The 11,963-nt window shown below is 35.3% G+C and overlaps 1 protein-coding gene across 1 annotated transcript; it reads right to left on the bottom strand.

Annotated features, from left to right (window-relative positions):
• Positions 1-3,850: 3,850 nt before the first annotated feature.
• On the bottom strand, positions 3,851-11,408 carry LOC112017644 (zinc finger protein BRUTUS-like At1g74770). The gene is made up of 11 exons (XM_024050103.2): positions 11,274-11,408; positions 10,130-10,324; positions 9,739-10,052; positions 9,357-9,588; positions 7,410-9,124; positions 6,833-7,042; positions 6,596-6,733; positions 5,095-5,329; positions 4,950-5,009; positions 4,207-4,278; positions 3,851-4,117 (listed from the first exon to the last, which is right to left on the bottom strand). The coding sequence occupies exons 1-11, from the start codon at positions 11,292-11,294 to the stop codon at positions 4,016-4,018; spliced, it is 3,294 nt and encodes a 1,097-aa protein (XP_023905871.2). The 5' UTR covers positions 11,295-11,408; the 3' UTR covers positions 3,851-4,015.
• Positions 11,409-11,963: the final 555 nt, after the last annotated feature.

Genomic DNA, 11,963 nt, shown 5'->3' with positions numbered 1-11,963 from the left:
GCCAGAAGAGAGGCAAATGAATGATCAACAGATGGAATAAGGAGATAGGAAGATGAAGACTATATAAGGAAAGCAAGTAAAGTAAAAAAGAGGGGGGGGGAGGAAAAGAGAAGAATTAAAAGGCTTCCTCGGCCCATGGCCAAGGAGCCTCCTCCCAGTTGTATAGAAACTCTAAGTATCTTTTTATAAATAAAGGTTCATGCTTGATGAACGACGGCCAGCGCCTAAACCTTTAACCCACTCTCTATAAATTTATTGTTTGGGCTTGATTGGGCTGAAAACCCATTCATACTCAGGTCAATCCAAACTGAGCCCCTACAATTGGCGCCGTCTGTGGGAAGGATTAGGGTGCTGGCCGGCGCACCAGGCGAGTGTTCTAGGTAGTCGTTTTACAGTAGGTTGAAAAAAAAAAAAAAGAAGAGAAAATAGAAGATTTGACAGCGAAGAGAGAAATATGCTTGATATTATTCATTTATTTCATTAAACAGAAACATTACAAAATTACAATCAGAGGCCTCGGGCCCAGGTGGGTTAGTCAACACACAATTTACAAGCTAAATCCTACCATAATGGTCTACAATCAGAGGGCCAGGTGTTTGAAGCCGCCACCTACAAAAAACTAGCCAGGTGTGGAAGTGGATCAAGCCGTCCCCGTCCGTCCCATCAGAGGCCTTATCAGTACTCGAGTGGTTCACTCTGATCAACGTTGCCCTGCTAAGGGGTTATATCCCCATTAATGCGGTCAGGGGGTTAGGTGAATGCATTAAATGCGAGGGTGACAGCTTACTTTGGGCCAGGTCTTTCTCGAAAATCACCCTTGTCAGGCCGAGAATGAGGAGGTCCTCGGCGTGGATTGGGAAAAGAGGCTTTCTCCAATTTAGCCTTGAATAGTCAGTGTTTCTCGGCATGGGCCTTGGGCCTGCTAACCGATGGGCCGAGGCTATCAGGCCCATGGGCCCCACATTTTCTATTTTAAACTTCAGTTATCAATATATGTCAAGTTATAATTGATAAAATATAGAGGGATATAGAAAATGTAGTACAGAAAAATCAGAATTTGTATTTGATTATGCGTTGTATTCTATCCTCAAATTAACATATCCACAGACATAAATTTGTGTGCATTAATTTGGGTTAGGACTTGGGGGAGCGCGCGTTCCATCCACGCAGAGAACCAAATCGCTGGCGCCACGATTCTCAACTGTCAAAAACCAACGAACCCTCCTCCCCTAACTGTTCGGTACAACGTCCCAATCACACTTGGACACGGCCAAATACACTAATACAACAAAATATTAATCAAATCTTTAATCTTAAAAAAAAACAACGAGCTCTCCAAAGAGACCAAACCATCAAAGAGACAACAAGATTAGACTTCTCTTGCTAATTAAATCCCTCGACCTCTTCCCTATGCAAAACCTTACTTCTTCTTCTTCTTCTTCTTCTTCTCTCACCTTTCATGGTGGTCGTTGCTTTTCCTGCCACTTCTCTGTTCTTCGATGGCTGATGACGATGATGACACTATTTTCCCCTTGGCGGAGTCTTTGGCTGGCGTCTCTCTATCCCACGCGCCCATTCTCTTCTTCGTTTGCTTCCACAAGGCCTTGCGTGCCGAACTTTCCCAGCTCCGCCGCTTGGCGGTGGCGGAGTCTGAGTCGGAGAGCGAGTCGTCACACCGGTGTGACGTCGTGGTCGAGCTTCGACGGAGGTTTGAGTTTCTGAAGCTTGTTTGTAAGTACCACTGTGCTGCGGAAGATGAGGTAATTTTAAAGTCTTACGTACGAGAGAGCAATTCATACAAACTGTGTAACTTTCCTCTTTTGTTATACATAGCTTGTCTTGTTATAATTTTTTTTTTACAAAATTGTTCGTATTATCATGTTGTGTACTTGTATTTGTACTCGTGACTGTATTTGTGTCCGTGCTTCTTAGGTTATTGCTGGTTCTGCATGCTATGTCTAAATACCTAGCTAGTAATTTACAATTTATATATGATAATTTGCGTATTAGAAGTTTAAGTAACTTTGTTGTACAATCAAATCCAAAAAGGTAGTATTAAGTTTGGTTTAGACAAGGTATTTGACTTTGTTTTGGTTTGGGTGAAGGAGAAAATGAAAAGAAAATGTGGAGATTAAAGAATATTATTAATTTCTCATTTATTGAAGCATTAGTTTGGGGTTTAATATTTTATCAAAAACAAAGTTTGGGATTTAATAAAAGTCATAGGGTCAGTTCAATTAGTTTTTCTCGGGCTTTCAAATTTTTTAGATTTTTTTTTTTTTTTTTTTAAATGTTCATATCTTTATTTTATAAAAGGATAAAGATAAAAATGAATGCAATAACCATTCATTTAAAGATAAAAGAAAAAGAAAAACTAATAGGATTGAGAAGCTACTACCTTCATGAAGCATTCTGAATTACTACCAGATGTAGTGCAACTTTGGAGAATCCATAAGTATACCATTGTTAATTGTCAATTACAATTGTTGTTTATATTATTATTGTTATGTGTTAAACTGAAGTAATGAACCTATATACTTGGCCTAAATTGAATATGACTGTGCCAAATTTTGAGATGCATATCCTTTTGAGTTATCAAATATGCCTAGACCATATGAGTTTCTAAGTTTTCATTTTTTTTTTCTTTGGTTGAGATTATGAGTTCCTTTCCAAAGTATTATTAGATAATTGTGAATTGAAAAGTTTCATAATTATTTTCCTTCTTTTATATATATTTTTAATTTCTTACATCCTATAATGTGGTTGATGTGGTATGGCTAGCCTCATATTACACTATAAAAAAATGCAAGTATATTTTCAGTTATTGAATAATTAATGTTTTGTTGTAGGTTATTGAATTATTTCAATCTCATATTATCAACGTAAGCTGTTTTCAAAACTTACTTTAAGTTGATGAATTTTAATGTTTTTTTTTATAACTTTACTATAGATTGATGTGATTTAGTTTTGTATTTTAATGATGATATTTTTTTCTTTGATTTAAAAGATGTCATCTTATTACATTATAAAGACAGTATATATGAATATATTGTTATTATATTATATAGCACGACTTAAATAATTTGATGTTTATTACTATATCTTATATTTTTACTCTTTTTGTTCTTATCTTATTTTTTTTATAAATCTCTCTCTCTCTCTCTCTCTCTCTCTCTCTCTCTCTCTCTCTCTCTCTCTATTTTTTTATTCTTTCTTGCAACTCTACTTTAGGTTGACGAATCATTGTATTTTTTATAATTTAATTTTGGGTTAATATGTTTTAGTGTTATAGTTTCAAGTTTTCCATCACAAGTAATCTCTCTCCCTATTATAGTTTTGGTTTGATTTTTGTTTGAATTACTTAGTTATTTTTTAAGTGAGAATTTGAATTTATATAAAAAAAATAAAAAGTCTTGGCTATGCATTTGAATGTGTCCATCAATTATTTGAGTAACATTAAGTGCAATTTTGTTATGATATTTTATTATCATAATAATCTTCTTTAAGTGAGTGAGCAATTTGAATGATTTATTCAAAACTTAAAAAGTTTAATTGCGCAAGGAAAATAAATTAGAAAAACATAGTGCAATATAACATAATTTCGAATAATATGGACCATCTCATAAAGAAATAATATCAATCAATCGCAACCCAAAATAATAGAATGATATATTGGTAGAGTTAGAAAGATGAAATAATTTTGGAAGTTGTTGAATTTTTATGGAGAACAAAATTATCTTCAACAAAATTTAGAAAAAAAATTAAATTTTATACCGCAATTATAAAATAATGACCTATTCCCACGCATTACGTGGTTTAGCGACTAGTTTTTAAATAATAAGGGCACATATGGTAAAGGGAATTTTATTACTATAATCTCATGGACAATTAGAAGTTTCTCAAAGAGTACTTTCACCCAATCCCAAGGGGTAAAATCTAGATTATTTACACAAGCTCATCTTTCTACACAAAGTAGCTTGAGGAAAAAATTATTTCCACTCGCTCTGAAACAGAATCATAGAAGCCTGGTGTTGTATGAACCACAGTAAGAGCATTTATGGTAAAGCCAATGGAAGGTTGCTTCTCCTCTCTTCTCACAATCATTGCATAGTATGACCTGCAATTCCTTTCATAGTCTATTAAAATATATTTGGAAGCGTTGTATCACATAGAAGTTTGAGTATGAGAATGAAAGCAGTGATCAACCTGAGTTTTTCCTGCATACTCTTCTGGAATTTGCTCTTCAGCCAAAAATGCATCCAACATATTGAAATATACCTGCAAGACATTCAGAATTGAGGAGCGTCAAGACAACACCGATTTCATTGGATCTCGCTAAGATATCTGAATCAAACAAATGGGTGAATTGACTCTTCTACAGCTTGAAAGGGTTCTCAAATGTAAAACATTGTCATGAATTTAAGTGAAAACTTTGAAGTAATCTAAGTGTGAGATACATGCAAGGCTTTCTGTACACTGTTCTATTTGCCAGCTGATAGCGTGTATGTCTATAAAAATGCATATGCACATTGGCTCTTTAGCTACATTGTAGTATGAAAGTCCCAACACTTGGGACATTTTGATATATCAAATAGGAAATTAGCAGGTCTGAGTTAATATTCCTCAAAAACACATTAGCTTTTGTTTAATCTACTTCTTATGGCGTTAGCTTAAACCAATTTTGTTAAATATATTGATTCCAATGCTAAAAATATAGCTGACGTGTTTTTTTAGAAGGAAATTGTTTGTTCTCAAGTCAAGAAGTCATCATTTTACAAATAATTTGAGTCAACAAAGATAGTTTCAGTCAATGAAAGACAACCCTCAGAAACTGTGGGATTTACTAAATGTAATTTTTCCTGAAAAAATGAGGTTGGAGATATATATTATTATATACCACAGAATAAAAGTAACAGAACTGCTAAGAAAGAACATATTTAGTAACTGACCTGCATGTCACCTAGTGACTTGCTGCAGATTGGGCATGTATAGTGACTATAAGTGTAGTCCTAGCAACAGAAACATCAGCACCTGTAAAGTTGCCTGAATATTTCCAAAGCGAAGATAAAATTGAAGAAAAAGAGCTAATATTACCTTAAAACATGTTGAGTGCATTAAATGGCCACATGGAAGGGCCTTTATTGGAGAACTGGATGTAAAGATGTATTCATGGCATATTGGGCAGTTATCCATAAAACATTTCTCCCTGCATATATGCACTGAAAGAGAACGTGACATGCAAGCATTGCAATTCATGCAGTGAAAGTAGTCGATGCCCAATCCCTTCCCAATTCGGCACAGGTTACAGTAAGGGCAATGATAGATTTCTCTGTTACACAACCTCCACATTAGAAACTTCATAAGATTAAATTGCTGAAATGGACATAAGAAGACAAGTCATGCAAGGTAAAATTAAACTTATCCTAAGTCACTGCCAATTATGCAAACCGCACATGCACAGAGACAGTCTGTTAGAATTTTTTTTTTTTTTTTTTTTTAAGCTAGAAAATATGCATTACATCCTTATCATTGTGGTAGTTAAAGCATTTAACTTAGATATCCTGAATACATCAAGGTAACAAGGTTAACAAGGTTGTGCTACTGTTTGCTTTCAACCAATATTCTATTATTTCTATAGTTATGAGTAGAATTAAAACCCAATGCAGATCCCACTTTTAGCCCCCGGCTGTGAACCATTGGGCACATAAGAGTCTCAATGATTGAATTTGTTGATTTCTCATCTATATAAGTACTAATTTAACCTAACATGCTGCATTTTGATTAATCATGAGCATGAGAATCAACATAAGACTTGTTGCAAGATGCAGTTTAAGACACGTGAAATTTGAAATATAGATGCTGGGATAAAATCTGAATCATAACTTCTCAGGTGGTTCATGGTTGCACCATAATATGAGATCTTGAAGTCCTTGATTCTATACAACCATGTTGATGCTGTTAAAAATTATAATTCATCTGCGAGGCATCTCACTTTTAATGGTTAAACCATTAATCAACATCTTTATCTTGAAAAGCAGAAAATTTTAGATTTTCAAATAGTCAGACCTACAAAGTTGAAAGCTCTATTGCTATGTTATTTTTGGAAACTAAAAGCCTGACCAATTATTAAGCAACCAAAAAGAAAAAAGTTCATTGGTCACTTAAAAATCTATGTGATTCATTTGGCTCCAACCTACTGAGAATCGCAGAATTTAGTTCATGTCTCTATCATTAAGCCTACAAGGCAAACTGTTTTGTTAGACAAAGATGTCTGGTAACAGAAAAGGAATAATGAATAATCTGCTTGCTGTTCAATACCTTTTTGATTTTAAAATTAAGTGTGCTTTAAGCCTGTAACTGGTAGTAAGTCCTAAGGCTGCATTAGGCTAATAATTGCAACAACTCTTGCTTATTTCCAAAAATCAACATTTTTCTTGCAAAACATCTTAAAAAAAGAAAGATTTCAGTAAATATTTTTTTAAAGGCAATCAAAGGTCCTTTTTCCTATTAATATAAAAAATGTGAAGCAACAAAGAAATTAGAATTTCATTGCATAAAATTAGGATACTGAAGGAGGTTAATCATGCTACATCACCTTTGATCTTCAAATATCTTGCAGATCTTGCAATAATATCTTGCCATGGAAAAATTATTGCAGGAAACAGTGGAGCATGTAAGTCCAATTGGCTGAATTTGCAAGCATTTCATGCACATCATTTTTGTAATAGATTTCCTGTATACATATCAGAAGCAGTGGCAAATGTGATGAAGAGGATTGAAAACCTCAAGAATCTATAAGGGGAAAGCAGAATGTAGTTCACACTGTTCATACCTATCCATAGAATGGTCAGCCACCTCATCATGGCAACGTCTGCATGTATATAGCTTGTTGCAACAAGAAGCGAAAAGCTTACAGTTTCTCATGTAGTGTTTGCAACCAAAGGTTAGTTTGAGAGGGTCCACATAAGATGGATTCTGACCAGGAATATCTTTTCCATCACTTGAGACTGAGTTAGATATCTGTTGTCTAAGAATCCAACGGCTGACATAGGACGGACGCAATAGTCAAATACCATAAGTATGCAGTGGACATATGAGCAAAATGAAGGAGAATAATTCAGGTCTCTAGACAGAATGATGTCTGCAAATGGCATATAGGATTATGATTTACAGGATGTAAACAGCGGACCACTTTTTTTTTTTTTCCCAAATTCAGAAGAGTCTAAGAGTACCTGATTTTTGCCAGTGGAATATCCTATGTGCGATGAACTAATACAGATATGATGGAATGACTGCCTATTATGGTTACAATAGACTATCTTTCCAGTATCCTTATTGATGGCTTTACAGTCTATTCCTAAAATGGAATGAAGAAAGGCTTTGAAAGGTTAAAAAAGCACAATACCAACCTCATTTGCAGAAACTGGATTATATATGATTTTTTCTGGGAATCTAAGGAAGAATCACGATATACTTTTCTTATTGCAGCGTCCAGATCTTCTTGACTCATTGTTAGTAGGCGTTCACAGTGAGCAGAATTCTTTGGTACTTGAAAAAGTTGACCTGATTTATCAATTTGATCTATGACACCTTCTACTTCATTGCATTTCTTCTTGTCTTTGTCCCTGAAAAGTCCCGTGCATTCAGAACGTTTATTTTTATCACTATTGAGGACCTTTTCTTTATCATCTTCATTGAAGTTTCTTAATGGCTCAACATTTGCATCAGCATGATCTTTTTGTGGAAAATCACTGATTTTTTCTGGAACAGTTCTTCCTTTTTCTTCATCAAGGACTTCTTTAGATAGATATGCTGAAATAATCTCTAATCGATCTGCAGTCGACAAGGGGGAGATATTTGATTCCTCTGACATCTTTGTTTTATCACATCCTTCCCACCATTCTCCTAGCCATTCATCAAACATTGTATTTTTTGTAGCCTTGCGCCACAGGTACATCATAGCATGTTGTTCTTCAGCTGTTAAAGATTCCATCAGCCAGGGTATCACATCTTGCAATATTTCTGCCCTTATTCTTCCAAGCATGCGTCCTAGGATCTTTTCTTGCTCCTCAAAAGAGAAGCTCTCTCTAAATAAGGGCCAAAGTTCAACTTCTTCACGATGAATATGGTTGGCGATTAATTTATGCACTGATCTGCACGTGTCATACAGCTTTCTACACAGTTTATGATGCTTCACCATTTCCTGGTCCTGTATTTTTGAATCAACACTAGAAATTGAAAAATGTAATTCATACATCTTATCTAAAATGAATGATATTCTACTGAAGTGTTCAATTTCCAGTTTGTGGTCAATGGTATAAGAGTGGCTGATGTTTTGGACTTTCCCCATTGCCTCCAAAGCTGGAAAAGCAACTTTATCCTCTGCATCACTATGGATCTGAAATAGAGAACGTATGAGATGGAATCGCCGGCGGAAATCCACGAGGAGGCCTACATTTTCAGTCAACTGAGCTGAACCAAAGACAAGGTACTCCAAATCTTTCTTGAGAGCCTTGTGGAAGAAAAAGATGAAATCCGTTGGTTTCGGTTCATCAATAAAGGAACCAGAACAACTCTTATTACCAGGAAACTTAGGAAAAGGATGCACCATCCCTATTCCACCAGGGAAGAATATGTGGATATTAATTCCACTTGAGTATGATATCTCATACTGCTCAATTGTAGGGGAGCTAGAAGATGAAATGGAGAAGTTCCTGTCTTTGTTGGCTGAGTTTAGTTCAGTTGGCCTCGAGCTAGATCCTTCAGGAAGTTGCTTATTTGAGTGCAAGTAAGAAGATCCAGAAGCTTCCTTAATTTTCTCAGCTAGAAAAGAGCATCTGCTCTTGAAAATATTTTGAAATTCCTCTTGGAGTTTTTCCGCAGATGTCTTTCCTGAATAACCTATTTGAAACCACTTACATAAAACGGATTCATAAGATTTATTTACAAAAGAACATCCTTGCTTTATTTTGTGAAGAGTGGACCTGGATTCATCCTCAGATAAGTGAGCTGAAAACCAAGTAATCACGCACTTTAGCAACCCAAGTGGCATCATAATAAGGCTCATGTACAGAAGTCGCTGTTGCATTTCGTGGCTGCAGTTCTTTCTAATAATGGGAATTACCTGTTAAAAAATTGAAAAGGGTCAAATGATGACCATATGGAAAAACATTTCATAAATAACTTATTGATAACAGGGATTGAGAGGGGACTTCTGTAAGTTATCAATGGAATTGGATTCAGCATCTCATTGCAAATGGAACATAGTAATCCCTAAATGCTCTATATTAATACTAAAAGTTGAATTTCTCCCATTCTCTTTCTCTAAAACAATGTCAAAGCTATAAGCAGTTTACCTTGGTTTCTTGAAAGGCAAACTGTTTGCTAACTCCTACCATGAAAGATTCGAGTTCCCTGCATAGCTCATCCAGAAACTTGCACAAAGGAATACCATTTTGAACATTGTGATGAAGAAGCAGCTGTAGACCTTCAATATAACTTCCACTGGGGAATTGTTCATCAGAGGGAGACAGGCAGCCATTGGCAAGTTGATTTAACATGGGGTAAAAGAATTTCTTCTGGGCATTGCTGAAAATCAGGAAGCTTTCATTCAGAATTACAACACATGAGCAAGAATATGCTATGCAAGGAATAAAGAAAAGAAATATTATACTTGGAAGCTTGATCAACTATATTGTGTCTATCAAAAGGAAGTGCTTCTGCAACCATATTAATTACCTGTAGAAGCTAAGGACATCAACAAGGAAAGTTAGTCGGATGACTATTGACTCCAGATTTGAAAAACTGCTTGAGCTTCTTATTTGACATAGCTCTTCCAGAATTTCTTTCAAATCTTTCCCGACTGCGCCATGCCAAAGATTAAGGCAATCAATAGGATTGTGTCCAACATCTGTTTGGATACAAGCTTTTATCCAATTCCAGTTTTCACCAAGCAACATTTTAAATCCATCAGGACATTGAGCACCTTCTCCAATCCTAGTGTAAGCCCTAGATGAGGGTTGATTATTGTTACCAAGCCAAGAAATCACCAGCTTCACAAATATATTTGAACCAGTCACAATTATGAAGTTGATCCAAATTGGGTTGAAAGTTTAGCTGAGAGTCTTACCTCTTGCAATGATTTTTCCCTGGGTACAATATCTTTTATACAAAGAGTAACTTCTACTTGTTCCTCTGGAGAAAGAAAGGAGATCATCCATGGCAAAAATTCCTCTATCAGCATCAGTGGAACACTACATATGAACTGCCACACAAGTGAACCCTGCTCTTTGGAAGAGAATTGCTGCATCAGCAGTGGAAAAACCTGTACCATGCACAACACCATTCAATTAATATATTGCAATGTTAAGTGTAAAGGACACAAAATGAATCTACATAAAACAACAAGATTTGGTGTTACTTGAAGTAAATGCTGGAAAAAGGCAATATTGAATAATGATTAAACTGATGCAGTTTCAAATTTGTGCATGCTAAGAACATCAGCAATTGAAGTTAGTTGTATCATTAGGATTTCTGCTTTAACAATAATGATCTGGAGGGCCCTGATGGCATTGGCTTTGGCAGACAGTTACCTCAGGGAACAGTTAATGCTAATCAGTCTCAATTGGCAAGATACATTTATGATCCTTCTTTTGGCCCACATATGACATAATTCTATGCTGCATGAAAACATTTAATGCCACTTTACCCGAAGGGTAGCACAAGTGGCTGGAGACCACACCTCATAAAACGCACATCATTGGTTTGACTCTTCCCATCCTCCTTCCTCTTAGGACCACCCACTTATCCAAAATAAAAAGAGAAAGAAAGAAAGAAAATTCACTTTCAATTGCTTTACTTGTTTGAAAGTCGATGGGACACAGTGTGTCCAATCTGTGCTGTAATCCATATGCAGTATGAAGCAAACGGTAGACAGTCAACAAAATCACTTTAAACTAATTGGTCAGGATACAGATAAATGAAACATGTGCTTTTCAACAGAAGCTATGTAAAAGCATTTTGATAGTAAAACAAATCAGCCACAGAACAGTAACTGATTGTTAGTAGTAACTGAATGATTATCAAAGCCTATCCCTTTTTCCGCCTAAACCCAGGGAGGAACCAAAACTGTTTGTGACCAAGTGAGGAACAAAAGATTTCTCATGCCCAAGATTGCATCAAAATTATAAATAACCCCAACTAAGAGATCATACAGACAAATCAACAAAGTAATCTTATGGAGCAGCATTAACAATGATAAAGTAAATTGCTACCTGCTCTTCTTCTTTCAGCATATGCTGGCATTTTGAGGTCTGAATGGTGCTGATGCAACATACAAGCTCTTGAAATTGGTTGGAAATGTTATTATTGTCCTCCAGTAGTAAATCCAAGCAATGAAAAATAGAATCAAAGAGGCCATCAACGCTTTCATGCTCAAGAGAATATGTACATGCCACATTTTTAACATGAACGTCTAGTGCAAGAAAGATAATCTGTCAAGAAAAAATAAGTTCAACTCATGGAACCATAGACGTGACAAGGAGTACAAAAAGCTGATTAAAAGTTGAGGTGGATGTCATAAAGTGACTATATTATATATATATATATATATATATATATAAAATCTTAAACTTAACATTTATTACTATACTTCTATTGAACCACGGCTATATCATACACCCCTATTTCCAACTATCTCTCTTTTATTTTTAACCCTTTTTCTTCTTATTAATTCTTTAACTTATTGTTACACTTTTTCTAACATTACCCCCCTCCCATTTACCCTTTCACTTCTCTATTATTATTTTCATTAATATCACTTATTCTCTATCCCTTTATCTTCATTTATTTTTGGCTCTTCTTATTTTTATCATTTTACTATAAATTTGCAATTCTGTATTACATTTTATGCATAGATTTTCCACACAAAAAACGCTTTCTCTCTCAATTTTTTTTTTTTTTTT

This window comes from Quercus suber, unplaced genomic scaffold (genome assembly GCF_002906115.3).
Source record: "Quercus suber isolate HL8 unplaced genomic scaffold, Cork oak 2.0 scaffold_538, whole genome shotgun sequence".
Classification (NCBI taxonomy): domain Eukaryota; kingdom Viridiplantae; phylum Streptophyta; class Magnoliopsida; order Fagales; family Fagaceae; genus Quercus; species Quercus suber.
This window is presented reverse-complemented; position numbering and strand designations above follow the sequence as displayed.